Source organism: Macaca thibetana, chromosome 4, assembly GCF_024542745.1.
Source record: "Macaca thibetana thibetana isolate TM-01 chromosome 4, ASM2454274v1, whole genome shotgun sequence".
NCBI classification, from domain to species: domain Eukaryota; kingdom Metazoa; phylum Chordata; class Mammalia; order Primates; family Cercopithecidae; genus Macaca; species Macaca thibetana.
In genome coordinates, this window is record NC_065581.1 from 490254 (window position 1) to 510733 (window position 20480).

General features: G+C 39.9%; 1 protein-coding gene across 9 annotated transcripts in view; it reads right to left on the bottom strand.

The window, feature by feature from the left end:
* EXOC2 (exocyst complex component 2) overlaps nt 1-20480 on the bottom strand; it is a 204869-nt gene that overhangs the window by 144115 nt on the left and 40274 nt on the right. For 7 of the 9 annotated variants that reach the window (XM_050788807.1, XM_050788813.1, XM_050788812.1 and 4 more), the window contains one exon: nt 4699-4857. In XM_050788807.1, the coding sequence (XP_050644764.1) occupies nt 4699-4816 (118 nt within the window). In that variant the 5' untranslated portion in view covers nt 4817-4857. Of the gene's footprint in view, nt 1-4698; nt 4858-14907; nt 16166-20480 lie in introns of those variants that run through there. The other 2 variants (XM_050788810.1, XM_050788808.1) reach the window with 2 other exon arrangements.

Sequence of the window (20480 nt, forward strand, 5' to 3'; positions counted from 1 at the left end):
GAATGAACTCAAGTAGGTTTTTTATTTAAGCATAACCAAGAGTATGGTAATCTAGTGAAGTGTGCTCAGGCACTACTGGATTACTATCTCACTTTTACGTCGGTGTATAGCTGCTAGCAAGCTAGTTCCTCCTGCCCTAGTGTTTTTCTAATGAAACTGTCGCTACACTACATTCTGCTCTTACGGAGCCTCCACTCCCAAAACGTCAACTCATGATGTCACCTCCCTCATACCACGTGAAACAAAGTTTAGGTAATAACCGAACCGAGAGGCACCGAAAGACGGAGTGAATAAGGCACACACCCCGGGGGGTACCAGCACGGCACCACAGGGCCAGCCGGCCTTCCAACTCACACCCCGGGACAGGTACCAGCATGGCACCACAGGGCCAGCCGGCCTTCCACCTTATACCCCGGGACAGGTACCAGCACGGCACCACAGGGCCAGCCGGCCTTCCAACTCACACCCCGGGGGGTACCAGCACGGCACCACAGGGCCAGCCGGCCTTCCAACTCACACCCCAGAACAGGCACCACAGGGCCAGCCAGCCTTCCAACTCACACCCCGGGACAGGTACCAGCACGGCACCACAGGGCCAGCCGGCCTTCCAACTTACTTCCTTTAAATTTTCTGTTTCCACAAAGCAGAGACCAGTGGAATGAATATTTATGGAGGGAAGAAACCAGAATGTATGTGGCACAGACACAGACACAGACACAGACACAGACACTTGACGTTTTCTTTTTTTTTTTGAGACGGGGTCTTGCTCTGTTGCCCAGGCTGGAATGCGTGACCTTGGCTCATTGCAACCTCCACCTCCCACGCTCAAGCCATTGTCCAGCCTCAGCCTCCCAAGGAGCTGGGACTACAGGTAAGCGTCACCACCACGACTGGCTAGTTTTTTGTTTTGTTGTGTTTTTGTTTTTATATTTTTTTTGAGACACGGTTTCGTCATGTTGGTCAGGCTGGTCTCGAACTCCTGCCCTCAAGTGATCCACCTGCCTTGGCCTCCCAAAGTGCCGGGATTACAGGCGTGAGCCACCGTGCCCCGCAGACACTTCACACTTTCTTTTCTCATTATCTAATTTTCAATAATGCTCAGCAGTAAGGTTTAGCAATTGCAACGTTTTCTTTTGGCTTTTTTTCAGATACCAGAAATACCTCGAGTAATGCCAAATCTGACTTTTAAAACGGAGGGACAAAGTCAAACCATCTTTTGTTCTGACGTAAAGAACTATTTAGTAAAGGCTGTTAAACCACAAAGGGATAAAAGCAGCTATGCTTTAAAGATACATTGCTTGAAATAATGAATTTTAGGGGTTTCTCTAAAATACTTGTAATTCACTAATGTCTGCAACTTTGTTTTTCCAATAATGGCATTTAATGGTTTCTTTGGGACTATGGTTTCTATTGGTATTTATTAATTATAATAACACATTTTTAAATGTATTCATTATTCAAAATTATTGTTTTCAAAATAATTGGATGGCATGTCTTTGATATTTTTTCTAATAATTTTTGTTATGAAAAACTTAAATAACTTAAGAGACTAAAAGCCTCTCCAAACTCCACCTCGCAAGAGAAATATACTGCTAACATGTCAACGTTCACTTGCTCAAGTGATTTTGTGCATATAAAAACCAGTCTGTATGTTTTTTAAACAAATGTTTAATTTGTAACCTGCTTAATTCTCGACAGTAGATATTTTGGTATCATTCCAGGTCAACAGAAAACTTAATATTTTTAAGTATTTTAATATCAGATTTTTGTGATTTTTAAACATTAACTCACTTCAGAATGAAGAATAACCCAACAATTAATATCAGGGAGCAATGTAAAAATACAAATAGTATCTTCATTAAAAGAAAAAAGTCATCCCGAATGAAATTTCCTTGCTAGAGAACTACCTTATGATTAAAACTGAGGAATAAGAGCAAACTTCAGATATAAAGTATTAAAAAACGTTCACATTAGCAAACCTGAATGATATGCATGAAGGTACACGTGGGCACAGAAGTGCCCCTAGAACAATAGTTTATTCTTTGGGTCTCAGCTGCTTTCACAATTCCTCTGATTTAATATCTGTTATGCATTTTTACTCCAAAAAAAATGAATAATCAGTAAATAATTTAAACATAGATCCAAGTAGATCATTTTAAATGTTATGAAAAAAGATCACAAGACCTATTTCTTGATTTATTAAGCACATTTTTCCTACGTTATGCAAGAAATCTGCTTCATGAAATATAATAGCACCTTTTAGGAAAAAAAAAGTAACTCATAGAATCCCAAGTAAAGTACTTTTTATAGTGCTTTGCCTGGCTAGTATAGATATCATCTGAGCTAAAAACGCTTAAATTATTTAGCAGGTTAAGTTTGCTTTTTTAAAAAATGGTTTCTTGGCAATATATAAGGCCGGTTGAAAGCTGAACTAGCATGGTTTAGAAAAGTAATACATGGGTCAGGCAAGGTGAGGCATGCCTGTAATCCCAGCATTTTGGGAGGCCAAGGCAGGCAGATCACTAGGTCAAGAGACGGCGACCATCCTGGTCAACATGGTAAAACCCCAACTCTACTAAAAATACAAAAATTAGCTGGGTGTGGTGGCAGGCGCCTGTAGTCCCAGCTACTCGGGAGGCTGAGGCAGGAGAATCGCTTGAACCCAGGAGGTGGAGGTTGCAGTCAGCCAAGATCACACCACTGCACTCTAGCCTGGTGACAGAGCGAGACTCCATCTCAAAACGAAAAACAACAAAAAGAAAAGTAATACACGCCTAGTCAAATAAGAACAGCATTGCCTGAAGCTAAAACAAGATTAAAATTTACCTAGACCATTGTCATGTTTGGAGCTCACAATGACTACCAGCAAAAATCCTGGACAGAACCCCCACCCGCATGAGTAGATTTCCATACATTTTGGGGATTTTTCCACTTAGGTAAAGAAACATCTGGAATGAGCTTTATCAAAAACCAAGGCATAGGATTAGATAAGACTACTTTTGCAGGAATAAATTGAAGTGATGTTTACTAAACAATCAAAAACTACCCAGGTTTTCTCCCCTGATTGTGACCTTTGTCCATGGTATCCCTTCATTTGGAGAGATGTCGGTCACAGTTAAGAGAAAACAATATCAGGCCGGGCGCGGTGGCTCAAGCCTGTAATCCCAGCACTTTGGGAGGCCGAGGCGGGCAGATCACGAGGTCAGGAGATGGAGACCATCCTGGCTAACACGGTGAAACCCCGTCTCTACTAAAAAAAATACAAAAAACTAGCCGGGCGAGGTGGCGGCGCCTGTAGTCCCAGCTACTCGGGAGGCTGAGGCAGGAGAATGGCGTGAACCCGGGAGGCGGAGCTTGCAGTGAACCGAGATCCGGCCACTGCACTCCAGCCTGGGCGGCAGAGCGAGACTCCGTCTCAAAAAAAAAAAAAAAAAAAAAAAAAAAAAAAAGAGAAAACAATATCAAATGAGACATAACATCAGCAAAAAGAATTGGCTAGGCAGTGCAAAACTCAGTCACTACACACAGTGCTGACCTCTCGTTCATTTTTTCTTTTTAAAGAGCTTTCTGGATGGCCAAAAACCAATCAATCAACCAGCAGTCATAACGCAGGAAAAGCAAGTTCCAACTCATGATTTCAGGATCTTACCAACAAGTCCGTCATCAGTGCAGAAAAGATTAGAGAGAATGTCTGAGTCTAGAAGAAATTTATATGGGAAGCCAGAAGATACATTCCGTAGCACGTAGACAGGTCTTGGCCTTCCTCGTTCGGAACGCATCTGTATACCCACCTGAGCAGTTCACAGGCCGGTAACCATAACTGGCCGTAAAATTGTATTTAAAACTCTCTACCCTGGCTGTCCCTAATACCCACGTATATTTTAAAAATAATGTTTAGGCTCCATCTTTAGAGACTGAAACTTAATAGGCCAAATAATTTACTTTTAAAGTTCTAGGGAGATTCAGAAAAGCCAGGGCTGAGAAGCACTGACAGACCTGAGTGCTTCAAGAACAGGCCATCAGTAAAGGCCTCCACATCATGGAAAGGGGAAGGGTGCCACGCACGCCAACATCCAAAAATATTCACACCACACCAACCGGATGTGTGGTGTTCTAACCATGCATCACCTTGAGCTTAAACTCCGCTAGAAAAGATAGAAAACATAAACTGACCCTAAAAACTAAACGTTGGCTTGCTGCAGACAGGATCCACAGACCACAGCGAGGACACACGCCCGCGGGTGGAGTGAAGAGAGCCAACTGCTGCCTGTGCCACCGGGAGATGGGGCTGAGACTTGCTCTGAAGAGCAATAAGGAACAGAAAAGGTGTAACTCACAGAGCCCCTGAGAAGCAACAGACAAGGCAGACAAGGGAAGGAAAACTAATGAGAGCAAAATATAAAAGCAGCTCTTTCGGCAATCAAGGCATCAAAGCTGCGGAAAATTCGGAGGCAAATCTCAGCCCTGGGAAACCTTCTGAAGGATGTGAAAGACAATATAAGGGAAGATTTGACAAAATAATGATTTTCACACAAAAATCAGAAAGCCAGATACTTCTTTCATCTTTTTGGAGCGTTCTGTGGAGACCACAAAGGTGTTTGTCCTATCACCTTCACTATTTGAAAATTACATCCCTTGTCTCCGTCGTCCACACAAGAATCCGAGTAGCACGGTGCGTCGCAGGGCCGCTGCCCTTACCTATGAGGTCAGTGGGGCCCGTCCCCAGGTTTTCTCCCCTGATTGTGACCTTTGTCCATGGGATCCCTTCATTTGGAGAGATGCCGGTCACAAGCGGGGGTTGTCGTGATCGAGACATCGTGCCTTGGAGCAAACTGGTGATCCTGTTACAGAAGTAATCTGTTAAAAGAGAAAGAAAAAGGGATTAGAGCCAACTGAGATAAGCACTGACTAAAAATATAAGAATGCTAGACAGTCAGTACCAAAATATAAAAAATATTCTTAAACACAGAGTTTTGAAGTGTTTAGGGGTCATTTAGCCAATCAGCCAACATCTACTGAACATTAAGTTACTAAGGACACTCTGGTTAGTATTGCAAGAAAGACGTAAGAATAACAGAAAGCTAAGCCCTGGGTTCTAAAACCTTCCAGCACAGGGGCAGAGAGAAACTAATGTCACTGTGTAGCTCCATGACTACCTCTGCTGAATCCTAAATTGATACTAGGAACTGTTCTACTCTTCTATCCCCAGGGCTGTTTAAAGGAGAACTATACTCATAAAAATAAAAACACATTTACATTCCCACCACGCCCGGTTAATTTTTGTATTTTTAGTAAAGACAGGGTTTCACCGCATTGGTCAGGCTGGTCTTGAACTCCTGACCTCGTGATCTGCCTTCCTTGGCCTCCCAAAGTGCTGGGATTACAGGCGTGAGCCACCGCGCTGGTCTCGAACTCCTGACCTAGTAAAGTGTATTGGATTTCACTTTACTTTTGTATTTATATGGTGTGCAACTCTTTTTTAATATGCTCAAATCAATGCAATATACTGACATTTCTACAAAACCTAGAATGTAGATACAGGCAGAAGCATTAATTTGCTAATTGTTGTGAGTATAACAGAGGAGGGAAAAGTGTAGTTTCTGAGACCAGGTAGACTTGTGTTCAAGTACTGTTGCTCCCATTTACTAAATCTGTTCTAAATCTCCCTCTTCTTGTATGCAAAATGGAGCTAGTAACAGAAAGCATTTCATAAGGTTATTGTAAAGAATATAGGATAATCCTTGGAAAGCACAGTACCTGGCATACAGGAGGCAAGCAATAAATAATGAAATTTTGCCGGGCGCGGTGGCTCACGCCTGTAATCCCAGCACTTTGGGAGGCCAAGGAGGGCGGATCACGAGGTCGGGAGTTCGAGACTAGCCTGACCAACGCGGTGAAACCCCGTCTTTACTAAAAATACAAAAATTAACCGGGCGTGGTGGTGCATGGCTGTAATCCCAGCTACTCAGGAGGCTGAGGCAGGAGAACTGCTTGAACCTGGGAGGCGGAAGTTGCAGTGAGCCGAGATTACGCCACTGCACTCTAGCCTGGGTGACAGAGTGAGACTCCGTCTCAAATAATAATAATAATAATAATAATAATATTTTACTAATAAACCCCTGAGAACTCAAGTGCTCAGGGTTTCAGATGCCCCAGAAGGTGGGGTGAGACTCAGAGCAGAACAGTGAGACTTGCTGGTGACCTGTATCTTTATGGACTAAACAGTGAGACTCCCAGGCCCCCGCCTCCCTCCTTCACAGTCAGGAGAACAGAAGTTTAGTCTTTTAAGAAACCAAGCAAGAGCACCAGGACTTAGAGACCCCCAGCACAGCAGAGGTGTGGGAAACTGGGGGCAGGCTGACCAGGGATTTGGGGTGAACCTATGCAGCAAGCCGTGGCACTCCTCGGGCTGCCTCCCTTCTCCTGCCCTCGCCACTGTGAGGTGTGTAAGCCTCTCCTGCCAATCCCACCCTGTCCACACAACTGAAGCATTATTCTCTGCAGAAACTGAAGAGCCCTAGGAAAGTAAGACCCAAAGATCCTGACACCTGAGTGTCCTCCCTGCAAAAAGGGAAGGGCCGCTTGTCCTCCTACCACCTGACGGAAAAGCCACTCGCTGTAAACTGCCCACACACAAACTCAATCAAATCGGCTGTTAACAGCCTCACTCTAAAACACGGGAGCTACAGAGGCCGTGAGCAAAAGCCTCCCCTCTGCCCTCTCAAGGGCTGCTGGAGATGAACGAGGCTGGTAACAGGAGCAAAGGGCAGACACGTCTTTAATGTGCATCAGCACAGGGCACTCGCAGGAGCATGGTCACCTCTCAAACCGGTGGGGCCCAGATGCTTACAGACCCTTCTTCAAAGGGAAAGGGAGGAGGGGCGAAATGTGGCCATTTGGAGGGGCAGTAAATAATTTTTAGGGGGAATAAATGGGTTCAATGCTCAGATGGTAGTTAATAAATAATTCTGAGGATTAAATAGGACCTGAGAACTGACAAAGTCCATCTGGGCTCCAGGTGCAGTGTTTGATTTTCAGTCTCTTTTTCTATGATGTGAGTTTTAATCTTCTCTGATTAATGAAATTTCAGGGAGGAAACTGAAGGCAAATGTGCTCTTCTTCGGTCAGTCTAGTTTCTCTGCAGGTAAGGGAACTTCAGACGCACAGCCTCACGCTCTGCTTTGGGAGAGACAGGAGGGCTGTGGGGAGGGCTTGAGGCTGCTTCCTTCGTGCAGAATGTCAAAGCAACGTATTTTAGGGTATCGTTTTCTGACCCCCAACACTGGGCAGCCAAAGGCAATGAAGAAAGATATGTAAGACAAAGATGGAAGAAAGACAAGAAAAAAACACAGAACAAACATATTGCAGGTGTTGTATGGCCTGAATTATGCCCACCCACCTCACTCCGCCACAGCCAAATTTCATATTTTAAGCCTAGCCCCAGTACCCCAGAATGTGGCTGTATTTAAAAAGGGGGTCTTTAAAGAGGCAATCAAGGTGAAATGAGGTCCCATGGGTGGGTCCGAATCCAGTGTGACTGGTGTCCTTATTAGAAGTGTTCTTATGAGAAGAATTTGGACAGACACACACACAGAGGGAAGGACACATGAAGACTCGGGAGAAGACGCTATCTACAAGCCAAGGAGAGAGGCCTAACACAGATCACTCCCTCACGGCCCTCAAAGGAAAACAACCCCATTGACTCCCTCATCTCAGACTTCTAGCTTCCAAAAGGGTGAGAAAATAAATGTACGTTGTTTAAGCCACTTGGTCTAGCTTACTTTGTTATAACAGCCCTAGCAAACTAACAACAGCAGACACAGAAAAAAAAAAAAAAAAAAAAACGTCAAAATCATTCTAAAGTTTGATCTTAAATTAATATCTAGAATTTTTTTTTACCCCTAAAAGAACTAGATGCCATGAAAATAAATCAATCCAAGAATAAAAGCTCTTCAAATTTTCAAAAAGGTCCAAAGAAACATGACTTATATAGTAATGTAGTAACTGACCATCAGTTTAAACAAAATTGAAATAAGGCACAAAAGATGGGTGTGTGTTTGGGGGCAGGAAAGACAGGTAAACCAGGGAGTGACCATCTTTTATCTCACGTAATGGGAGGCTGACAGCTAATGTCTAAAACCGACCAGCAAGAAATGGCAGATTAGAAGAATCTGGAAATGTTGCCGTGGATGGCAGGAGACAGCGGAATGAGTCTGGGGTGTGTTATATAATACAGTATTTGACCTCTTGTCCCTGGTTTCTGGGAGCGAGAGTCTTAAATCCTTGGTGTTTTCCCGGCAATAGGAGTGTCTTTGTTATTCATGATCCTCTCAAACCACGCCATAGTACAAGCCAACAAGATGAATCAACAGCAGGACTGCCCATTCCAGAAAGACCATGGGATTAGAGGGTTAGGGTTTTGAGCAAAGCACCAGCAAACCAACCTCCTGTGGAGAGGCAGGGCTGGAGATTAAGTTCAATCCAACAAGATTTAATCAGTCATGCCTACGTAACTTATTTAATACAAATAAAATGGTGAAACAACAAAAAAGGAAGTCCAGAAAAACATTATCATTCATCCAATAAACCCAATGAGACAACTCAAAGTTACCTTGAGTTCCTCTCCTGGCCTCTGGCACCACCTGAATCACATACTCAGAATCTTTTGTCTGAATCAAAAATCAACTATTCCTCTCAATCCTACTGTTCCCTCCTATTGCCCTCCCACTTAAGACCTTCGTCTTCTCCCCTCAATGCTGCAACAGACGTATAGCTGGTAACTCTGCCCCATTCTCTCTCCACTGCATTCCACCCTCAGCAAATGCCAGAGCTAGTTCTCTAAAATGTGGAGCTAATCAATATCCTCCCTACCTTTAAAATAATCATCTATGAAATCCACTGCTCTGTGGTCTGCACAGCCCACAACCTCCTCCACATCCTGTTCAAAGCCTGTCACAGCTAGACTCGTCAACATTGCCTACCTCATCTCCACCATTCCTCTCCTCTGACATTCCCCACATGAGCCCATTCACCTCTTATGAACCTGCCATGTGCCTGTATTCATGTCATTCACCCTCTTTCCACTAAAGAGAAATCTCCAAGTTTATTAAATCTGTACCAATATTTCAAGTCATGCTCAAACGTTAGTTTAGTCTCCCTGATCCCTCCTTCTATTAAACTTCTACTACATAATTTTAACGTCCACTGTGTTAAATTTTAGATATTTTGTTTGTTTCTTCTTTGAAAACACATGTTTGATCAATTTTATATCCCCGCTCCTCAAGCTGAGGGATCTGACATGATGATGTCAGGACTGAACTGAGTCAGAGGATCCCTAGCTCGTGTCTGCTGGAGAGCTGCTTGCTTGGTGTGTGGGGAAACTTCACACACACCTGGTATCAGGACTGTGTACTGAGTCAGTGGCTGTGTGAAAGCAGCAAGTAGGAAAAACACTGGGATTTTTTCCTATCTCTTTATAAGCAAATAAGCAGATAACCGAAACGGACTCCAAGGTGAACCAGACAGAAGAATTAGTAGATAAGAACTTAAAAGAGTCTATAACAAATGTTATTAAAATATATGTAATCATAATGAATAAACAGATGGCTATTCTAAACAGAAGAATTAAAATTATAAAATTATTTTTTAAAAAGAAATGCAATGCAAATTCTAGAACTGAAAGGTGTACTATCCGAAATGAAAACTACACTGATTAGGCTGCACAGTAGGTAGAAGACATTTGAAGAAACAGTCAGTGAACATGATTATAGATCAATATAGTTATAGAAATCAATTTATCTAAAGATATACAGTTCTTTAAAGTACTGAAAGAAAAAAAGTCCAAAATTAAAGTTGTAAAAGGTATTTTCAAGTTAAAAAAAAAAAAGTTCATTGCAAACAAATCTGTACGACAAGAAATGCTGAAAGAAGTTCTTCAGTCTGAAGGGGAAGTGATACCACAAAGCAATTTGGTAGGAGAGTTTATAATTATGAATGGACAAATTCATCAGAAAGACATAACAATCAAAACTGTATGCATCTAATACAAGAGCTTCAAAACACATTAAACAAAAACTGATTGATAGGGAGAGATAAATATACAATCATAGTTTGAGGTTTTAATATTCCCTTTCAATATGAATAACAACTAGATTAAAAAAACAAACAAAAAACATAGAAGATATGAACAGCACCGTTGGTCATCATGACCTGACATTTATAAAACTCCTTTTCAGGTGTCCCTGGAATGTTCACCAAGGTAGACCAGATGCTGGACCATAAAATAAGTCACAGGCAATTCCAAAGATCGAAATTCCAAAGACTACAAAGGAATTAAGTTAGCAATAGCAATACAATATCCAGAAAAGTATCCAAGTATTTGGAAATTAATATACTTCTAAATAACCCAACATTCAAAGTAGAAATTAAGAGGGAAACAGAATATTTTGAAATGAATAAGAAACATACATCAAAATTTGTGGAATGCCACCAAAGCAGTAACTTAAAATCTTACATTAGAGAAAAAATATTTAAAATTAAGAATATATGTTTCCACATTTAAAAAAAAACTAGGAAAATAAGGGCTAAATAAACTCAAAGTAAAGGGGAGGGAGAGCAGGAAAAGGAAGCAGAAAGACAGAAATAGGAAAAAAATAAACAATGGAAAGCAATAACATAAGTAAAAAGAATTTGAAAAAAATTAAAGCCGAAAGTTCACCAATAATTAATGAATTGATATCTCAAAAAAACTCTCTAGAAATGAAACAAAAATTATCAATTTCAGTAATGAAAGAAGGGATAACCACAGATACTAAAGACATTTAAATAGTAATAAAGAAAGATAATGAACAGCTTTATGCCGATACATTTTACAACTTAGATGAACTAAATTCCTTGAAAGACAAGTTACCAAAACTAAACAAGATGAAATAGAAAATCTCAATATCTTCAGAAAGATTAAATTAAATTCATTATCAAAACTTTCCTACAAAGAAAACTCAAACCTAGATGGCTTCACAGATGGATTCCATAAAACATTTAAGGAAGCAGAAATATCAAGCCTATATGAATTATTTCAAAAAGCAAAAGAGGAATACATCATGATCAAGCAGGGTTTATTCCAACCAAGCAAGGCCAGTTTTTCAAACATCAATCACTGTGAATTACCATATTAAAAGTAAAAGAAAAACCGTATATTACCCTAAATAGATGTCAAAGAAGCCTTTGACAAAGTTCATGATTAAAAACTATTCATGATTGCAAATTCTCAACAAACTAGGAGTAGAGAGCATCTCCTCAATCTAATAAAGAACTATTTGAGTGGGGAGGATCACCTAACATCCCACTTAATGGTGAAACACAGAATGCCTTCCCCCTTCTGAACAGTAATAGAGAAAAGATATCCCTCTTTCCTTGCCTATTCAACACCGTTCTAGAAGTTCTAGTGGCGCAATAGGGCGAATTAAAGAAATCAAAAGCAGAAAGATGGCAAATGATGAAGGAGATATCTATTTGCAGATAACATGATTGCTTATATAGAAAATCCTAGGAAATGTACTAAGCAACTAATAGCACTAATAGCTGAATTTAGCAAAGTCTTAGTATTCATGGTCAATATATAAAAATCAGTTTTTATATATTTTAGTAGGACTTGATTAGAAAATAAAATTTTTAAAATTCATTTTGAAAGTATCACTATAAAACCAAATACCTAAAAATACACTTAACAAATGAAATGTACAAGACTTCTACATTAAAAACTACATATACTACAGAAATAAAATAAAGACCTAAATAAGTGAAGATCTATATCATGACCATGGATCAGAAGCCTCAATGTTGTTAAAGTATCAATTAGCCCCAAACTGATTTGTAAACTCACGCAAGCTTATATAGAGATACTGTCAAGGTTGTTCTAAAATTCCAGTAGATATTCAAAGGATCTAGAAGAGCCAAACCAGTTTTAGGAGGAGGAAAAAAGTTTTAACACAGTACATGACTTCGAGACTTATAACAAATCTACAGTAATCAAGGCAGTGTTGTTGCCATTAGGATAAACTAATGGATGAATGAAATAGACTAGAATCCAGAAACAAAGACATATGACTATATGAGTTTTGACAAGGCACCAAAGTAATTCAATGGGAAGGAAAAATATTTTAAATGGTGTTGGAAAAACTGGATAGCTACATAGAAAAAAAAAAAAGGAATGTTAACTGCAACCTCACATCACTTACACAAAATTATTTCAAAATGGCTCATACACATAAAAACTAAAATTATAAACTATAAAGAAGGTAACATAGGAGAGTATCTCCATTACCGGGGTGTAGCTAAAGACTTGTGTCCGGCCGGGCGCGGTGGCTCAAGCCTGTAATCCCAGCACTTTGGGAGGCCGAGATGGGCGGATCACGAGGTCAGGAGATCGAGACCATCCTGGCTAACACGGTGAAACCCCGTCTCTACTAAAATACAAAAAAATTAGCCGGGTGAGGTGGCGGCGCCTGTAGTCCCAGCTACTCAGGAGGCTGAGGCAGGAGAATGGCGTGAACCCGGGGGGCGGGGCTTGCGGTGAGCTGAGATCCGGCCACTGCACTCCAGCCTGGGCGACAGAGCCAGACTCCTTCTCAAAAAAAAAAAAAAAAAAAAAAAAAAAAAAAAAAAAAAGACTTGTGTTCAATATGACAAACACAAGTACAATGAAAAATACTAAATTTTCTCACTTCATCCAAATTAAAATCTTCTGCTTATCAAGATAAAATAAATAGGCAACTACTGCCTGGAAGGAAATATTCACAATAGATAGAAATGACAAAGGACTTTGCACAAACAATACATAAAGAACTTTTGAAATTTGGTAACGAAGGAAGCAACCCATTTTTGTTTGTTTTTTGAGCAAAAGATCTGAGGAGACTTAACAAAGGCAGATATATGAACTCAGTTTTTAACACGGTATGTGACAAAGAGGTGCACTGGTAGATTTCTGTGTGTGTGCAAGTGTGTATTTTCTAGCTTTGTACACTGAGAGAAGCTAGAAGCAACACTACAACAGTAGCAATTAGCATATCTAACTCCCAAATACCATTTTTCAATAAAAGGAACCAGTGACCTTGGAGAAATGGCTGACTGCAAGGCAAGGACAAGACAAGCCTGAAAGATTCTGCTGGGCCAGTAAGGAAATCCGTGTCAAAAGGCCACAGAGCCGACTGAAGCGGCGCCCACTGTCCAAACCACACAATCTGAGCACTACAAATTAGTCTTTTCTTGACCTTGACATTTTCAAAGAGTGCAGGTGATTTTACGGAGCGCCTGTCAATCAATCCGGCTTTGTCTGCCGGTCCCTGCCGATGTGATCTGGGGTCTGTATTTTTCGCGGGGACCTCACAGATCCTGCTCGGTGATTCGTATCAAGAAACGCTCCTCATGTCTGTCTGTTTCAACTTTGGATTAGACAGTACGGTACCAGTATTTTATTTCCTGATTTTGGTAACTGTACTGTAATGTAAGAGAATGTCTTTATTCTTCTTCCTTTTTTTTTTTTTTTTTTAAGACGGAGTCTCGCTCTGTCGCCCAGGCTGGAGTGCAGTGGCCGGATCTCAGCTCACTGCAAGCTCCGCCTCCCGGGTTCCCGCCATTCTCCGGCCTCAGCCTCCCGAGTAGCTGGGACTACAGGCGCCCGCCACCGCGCCCGGCTAGTTTTTTGTATTTTTAGTAGAGACGGGGTTTCACCGTGTTCGCCAGGATGGTCTCGATCTCCTGACCTCGTGATCCGCCCACCTCGGCCTCCCAAAGTGCTGGGGTTACAGGCGTGAGCCACCGAGCCCGGCCGAGAATGTCTTTATTCTTAATAACTACATACTAAAGTATTTAGGAGTCAAGAATGATGCCACATCCCACTTTCAAGTGGTTCACAAAAACATATGCAGACGGAGGGACAGAATGATACAGACATTGGGGAAAAGGAAACAACTGGTGGGTGTGGTTAAAGGGCTTACTGGAGCTGCTGTTCACCAGAAGGAAGGAAGGAAGGGGTTTATAGGAGGTACTTTTGCTATTCTGGAAAGTTTTCTGTAAGTTTGAAGTTACAGTAAAATAAAAAGTTATCAAATATAATGCTTTGGTAATATTTTGAAATTAAACACAAACACATCCCATTGACATTATCCTGCTAAACAACCTGTTAGGCTCATTGTTCCTGAAAGTTGAAAGATAAATATTTATTTTCACATTTGACAACAGCAAAATGCACTAATAAGCAATAAATAAACTGATATTACATAAACATACTAGGTAATTTAATAGTTAAGTTTATATAAAATTATATGTTTTGGAAGTATTATTTTACTGGAATACACTATTGCTACCTCTTTAAACTTGCTTCTAAACACAGACAAAAGTATGGAAAGCTTGTTTTGCCAATGTGCTAGAAAACTATTATAAATTGATAAACATGAGATTTAGTATGGTAACATATTAATAAAAAATTATACGAGAGCAAAGGCATATTTCAACACAAAGTTCTTTAACAACAGCTTCAATAAACAGACATCATGTTGCCCCAAGATACCAAAACACTGCAGGGAAAGCAAGTATTAAGCAAAACGTGGGTAATCAACCACCTCATTAATTAATGCTTACAAACCAATTTGTGAGAGGAAAATAACTTTCCTCAATTGGCATGGAACATGAAGCTGCCACTGGGTGGTGATTTAATTATCTTCTTGACACGATTAAGCTATGTCGTAAGTATTACAACACAAATTAAATAAGCATGTGGTTACAAGAGAGTACTTTCAGATTCTGGTCTAGATCACATAAAGAACCAAATTTTTCAGTAGAAATACACTGCTCTCCTTGTTTCCAGAAAAACAGTAGTATGAAAACCTAATAAAAATAATTACCACTGACATTAATATTACTGAAAAGATGATAAGTAGAAATATCAGACTGTCAGAGATCCTTGGTGGTTTTGATTATCAGTAGGGCTGGTATTTCACAGAATCAGAGCTAAAGGAGACCTGACCCAGCTGGCATCTAGTCTCTTCACCTGAAGACACTGTAACCTAGAGATGTTGAGTGTCTTTTTCAAGAGCACACAACTGACGAGCTGTCAAACAGACCAGATCCTTGGTGTCCTGATTCGTAAGAGTCTAGTATCCTCTTCCTTCTATAACCACCATGTGTCCTATGAGGTCATTTGTGAATGTGACCACTCACATTCTAAGAACCTTCATTGTTTCCCCAGTGACTGGGGCTCTGGCTCACTCTGGTGTGAAACATAACTGCAATTAGAATACCTCTGGTCTCACAGAAAGCAAAACTAAAAAACTAGGGCAGGGCAATTCCAGTTTACTCCCACTATTTCAAATCCAATTTGAGGTCATTTACACAGGGCTCTTAATCTTAACTATGTTACCCTCAAAATCTGTCCAACTAAAAGTAATGTCTGGTAATAAAAGGTAAGGTCTGGGCCACCATGGATAGTCATGAATCAAAAAGTCTGATCTATTTTCTTACTTATGACTCAAGAGTACATGTAGGTGTCTTCCAGACGCACAAAGCAGAGACAACTGAAAAGCCAGCATGCATTACACTGGTTCATTTGCAACAATCCTATTTCCTTACCATGAAGAATTACCTACACATACCCAAACCAGAACAGACCATTATGCCAGGAAGACCTATCATTTAATTTACGAATATAAGAACATCCCTGCCTTTCACACTGCAGTATGCATAGCACATACAACAGTTCTTGCGACATAATATACACTCAGTAATTTGTGAACGAACTATAGGAAGAGATGTCTCCTCTCAACCTGCCTTCAGTTAAAGACATACTACGTGATAGTATGCTATGTTTGTTGATATGTTCTTATCAATAGGTAATGCTCTTATGTTTAAAATCACAAATGAATGAAACAATTTATTATCACTTTCAGGAAAGAGTCTAAGGCTTTAAGGAAACAGAATTCAGTTTCTGAATATTTTCAGTCTGACAACCCATGCCAGACTCCTTTGAGTTTAAAGGAACGCTCTAGTCTACAGCTGTCATTGTCTACAAATTTTCCTCACAAATATTCCAATTATCATAAAACAATGACATGAAACATTTGTCATAAGGTCTTTCTTATATAAATACGCTAAACAGAGGTCAACAAAAGTCTGACTTTGCCTGTCATAAACCTCATTTGTTTAACTAAAGCAATATACAGTCTTTTAACTTCATAGCCATTTAAGACAATTAAGAAAGCACTAAGGAATAAAGTGAATAAGCTTATTCCAAAAGCACCTACCACAAACTTTTGAAAAATCTTCTTTTCTGTTTTTTTGAGACAAGGTATGGCTCTGTCAACCGGGTTGGAGTGCAGTGGCGTGACCACGGCTCACTGCAGCCTCAAACTCCTGGGCTCAAGCAAGCCTTCCACCTCAGACTTACAAGTAGCTGGGACCACAGGCATGCACCACCATGCCTGCCTAATTTTTATATTTTCTGTTACAGAGATAGGGTCTTGCTCTGTTGCCCAGGCTGGTCTTGAACTCCTAGGCTCAAGCAATCTGCCCGCTTCAGCCTCCCAACGTGTTGGGATTACAGGCATGAGCCACTGCACCAGGCCCTAACTCTTTTCTTTTTAAGAGGTGGAGCCTCATTGTGTTTCCCATGCTGGAGTGCCGTGGAAATTCACAGGTGCGATAGGGGTGCATTACTACCTCCAACTTCTGGCTTCCAGTGATCATCCTTCCTCAGCCTCCAGAGTAGCTGGAACTACAGGCCCGCACCACTGTGCCTGGCCACAAACTAATTTTATCTTTGGAAAGCAGAGGGATAAAGAGGTAAAACAGCTATTATTACTCATGTAAGGAAAGTTAATGCAGATAAGAATCAGGAACTTTTATTAGGTCAGACTCTGGCACAAGAAAACTAACAATATACAAAATACTAAATAATGCAAATGGGAAAATAATAAAGGTTGGGAGAATGGGAGTACTTACTGGGAATTTCACATATATACACAGGTATATAAGATGGGGTACAAATTATTACATACTGACTCCTAGCCTAAGAACCACAATACACACTTATGTACTATCCACTACCAAAGAGAGTTACGGGTTTGCTTAAAAACAAAAAATCATAATGCTGATGTGTTTCCAGACTCATGTTAATCCACCAAGTATTTCTCAAATGCCTGGACCCAAATGGGGATAACCGGAACCAGGAGGGTCCTTATAGAAATTAACCAGGGTAAGAGACACTTGTCTGATTTATTTTGATAATGGCAATATATTCACTGAATAAATATACACTCAAGAGTAATTTGTTTTCAGCAGCAAAATTTTTAAAAAGTACAAGTCTGTCATATGAATAAGTCAGTTTAGCTTTCAGCAAATGGTATCTAGTGGGACAATAAATTCTGGGTATAAGAAAGCACTTTAATACATTTTCCAATCACTTATTTTCTACAGATACAGTGAAACATAAAAGGCATAGTGTTTTCTTGCTTCTCAGTAGTCTCCCTATGAGAAACAATGGAAGATGCTTAAATAATTTGTAAACTTGAGGCTTTGACTTTTGTTAATGTAAGACTTTATTTTCACTGAATATCATTTTGTGCAGCAAATAAATTCCTGCCTGCCTGCAAGAGCAAAGGACATCTTCAAACAAGGACAAAATGACAACGCCCTTCCAAAACGTTCGAGTTTTTTAAATTTAAATTTTATCTTTATAAATTAAGTAAAACATTCATATGGTACTCTAGATTTATTGTAATGAACAAAAGTATATCCAAGCTGTAAGTCTCTTGAAACATTTATGAAGAGTCTGGAGACTGGGTTCTAAACTGAGTTCTGGCATTAGGAAATAAAAACGCTTGTTGACTTTTACGCACTGCGAAACTTTTCTCATCTACCAACAAGATGATTGGATGAGATCAGCTCTAAGGCATTTCTGAGCTCTTGTTCCTATGAGAGTCCTTTACAAAGCTTTTAAATTCAGCAACTAATGCATGACTATAGAAACAGGCACTCTCTAGTTTTTCATAATTAAACTAAAAATGGTAATAATAGCATGCTATTCATTTTTAAATTTCTGTATTGTAAAATGTTTTTATTGTATAATTATACAATATTAGTTAAAACATTATATTTAGATGTTCTATTGATTTTTAATATTATAGGCAACATATCTCTGCAGATTAGGAAATAACCTAAGTAGAATAATAAATTATCTTTTCCATTTTCAAAAGCTACATTACAAAACTAGGCTATAAAACTTTTGATAGATACTCCTTGTTAATGAATTACTAAAAGTAAACCATAATAATCCATCAAAGATTAAACTGTAAAATTATTTATGTTCTAAAACAAACCATAAGATTTTTCATTTCTCTTGGTTTTATTAAGTATATAAAGACAAAGCAACAGAACTAGAGACAGACAACTGGAGGAAAAAAGAAGAGAGAGTATGAAACCAGTAAAAAATATTTTTTATTAGAGCTTGAAAATTTTCATTTAATTGCTCTGAAAAGGGAAAAAATTTGGAAGTGATGCCTGAAACAAACACGATAAGGAATCTCCGTTACATCAATCAATACCTGCAGATCTTGTACCTTCCTCACTGCAGTAAGGCATGTGTGCTGCATTCTTCTCTTGCATTTAAAGTCTACAAAAGGCCAGGCGCAGTGGCTCGCGCCTGTAATCCCAACACTTTTGAGAGGCTGAGTTGGGCACATAACTTGAGGTCAGGAGTTTGAGACCAGCCTGGCCGACATGGTGAAACCCCATCTCTAATAAAAACACAAAAATTATCCAGGCGTGATGGCGGGCGCCTGTAATCCCAGCTACTCGGGAAGCTGAAGCATGAGAATCACTTGAACCCAGGAGACTGAGGTTAGGGTCAGCTGAGATTGTGCCACTGCGCTCCAGCCTGGGCAACAGAGCAAGACTCTGTCTCAAAAAAATAAATAAATAAATAAAAATAATATAAAGTCTACAGAAGTGCTCATGAGGGCAGAACATTTTTTAAATGAACCAAAAAATGGCTTGATTAAAAATCTTCATGGCCGGGCGCGGTGGCTCACGCCTGTAATCCCAGCACTTTGGGAGGCTGAGGCGGGCGGATCACAAGGTCAGGAGCTTGAGACCATCCTGATGAACATGGGGAAACCCCATCTCTACCAAAAATACAAAAATTAGCTGGGTGTGGTGGTGCGCACCTGAATCCCAGCTACTCAGGAGGCTGAGGAAGGAGAATTGCTTGAACCCGGGAGGCGGAGGTTGCAGTGAGCCAAGATCATGCCACTGTACTCGGTCCTGGATGACAGAGTGAGACTCCATCTCAGGAAAAAAAAAAAAAAAAAAAAAAAAAAAAAAAAAAACAACTTCGCAAACAGCTCTGAAAATGCTCACCAAATAAAATATTCACACATTTTTATATGTAACTCAGAAGGTATAGTTTCAAAGAGCATATGCTATACCTCCAAAGTGGTTATTAATAATTTTTAAAGACTACTTCAGAAATACTTTTGAAAACAACTGTTTAAACTTCCCATGTTATAACTTTAATAGCATTAAATCAGAATCTAGTCCAAAGGAAACAGATCTTAATAAGCCAGAGGGTTCAAGTGACTTGCCTGGGTCTAACGTTTGTGTGTTCTTTCCACACCACCACAGGTGGAATTTAGAAATCATCAAAACAAAATAAATTAACACGTTTAAGTGTTTTATCACCAAATCTAGTAGTAGGAAACTTTTCATTACTGATAAAATGTAGTCATGGGAATTTACTAACTATGCATATATAAAGGTTGCCAAGTTAACGGCTTATCTTACTGCATAAGCCACCAAAAAAACTAAACTAAAATTTAGTATAAAAGAATATGAGCTACTCCTCTCCCTGAGACTGTTCATCACTATACCATCCTTTTATAACCCCTCTCTTCCTTTTTCTCAAAACAATGAAACAGTAAGAATTATTTTATAAGTAAAATACTGGAATACTGGTGGGGCTGGGGATGGGGAAGGGAAGAGGATGAATGGAAACCTGATTTATCCAAAAATTACCCTTAAAGCAACATTTTAGTTAACATGAACTTGACTACAGTTTACCTCCTTTTATTGTGCTTCACTTTACTGTACTACTCAGATACTGCACTTTTTATAAATTGAAGGTTTGTGGCAACCCTGCATCAAGCAAGCCTATCAGTGCCATTTTTCTAAAAGCATGTGCCACTCCATGTCTCTGTGTCACATTTGGTAACTCCTGCATTATCTCACACGTATTCATTATCATTCTGTCTGTCATGGTGATCTGTGATCAGTGTTCTCTGATGTTACTACTGTAACTGTTTTGGGGCACCACAAACCAGGCTCATATGACAGAGGGAACTTAATTGATAAATGTGTGTGTGACTGCTCCACCAACCAGCATTCTCTCTCCCTATTCCCTGAGATATAACAATATTGAAAGTAGGCCAATTCAT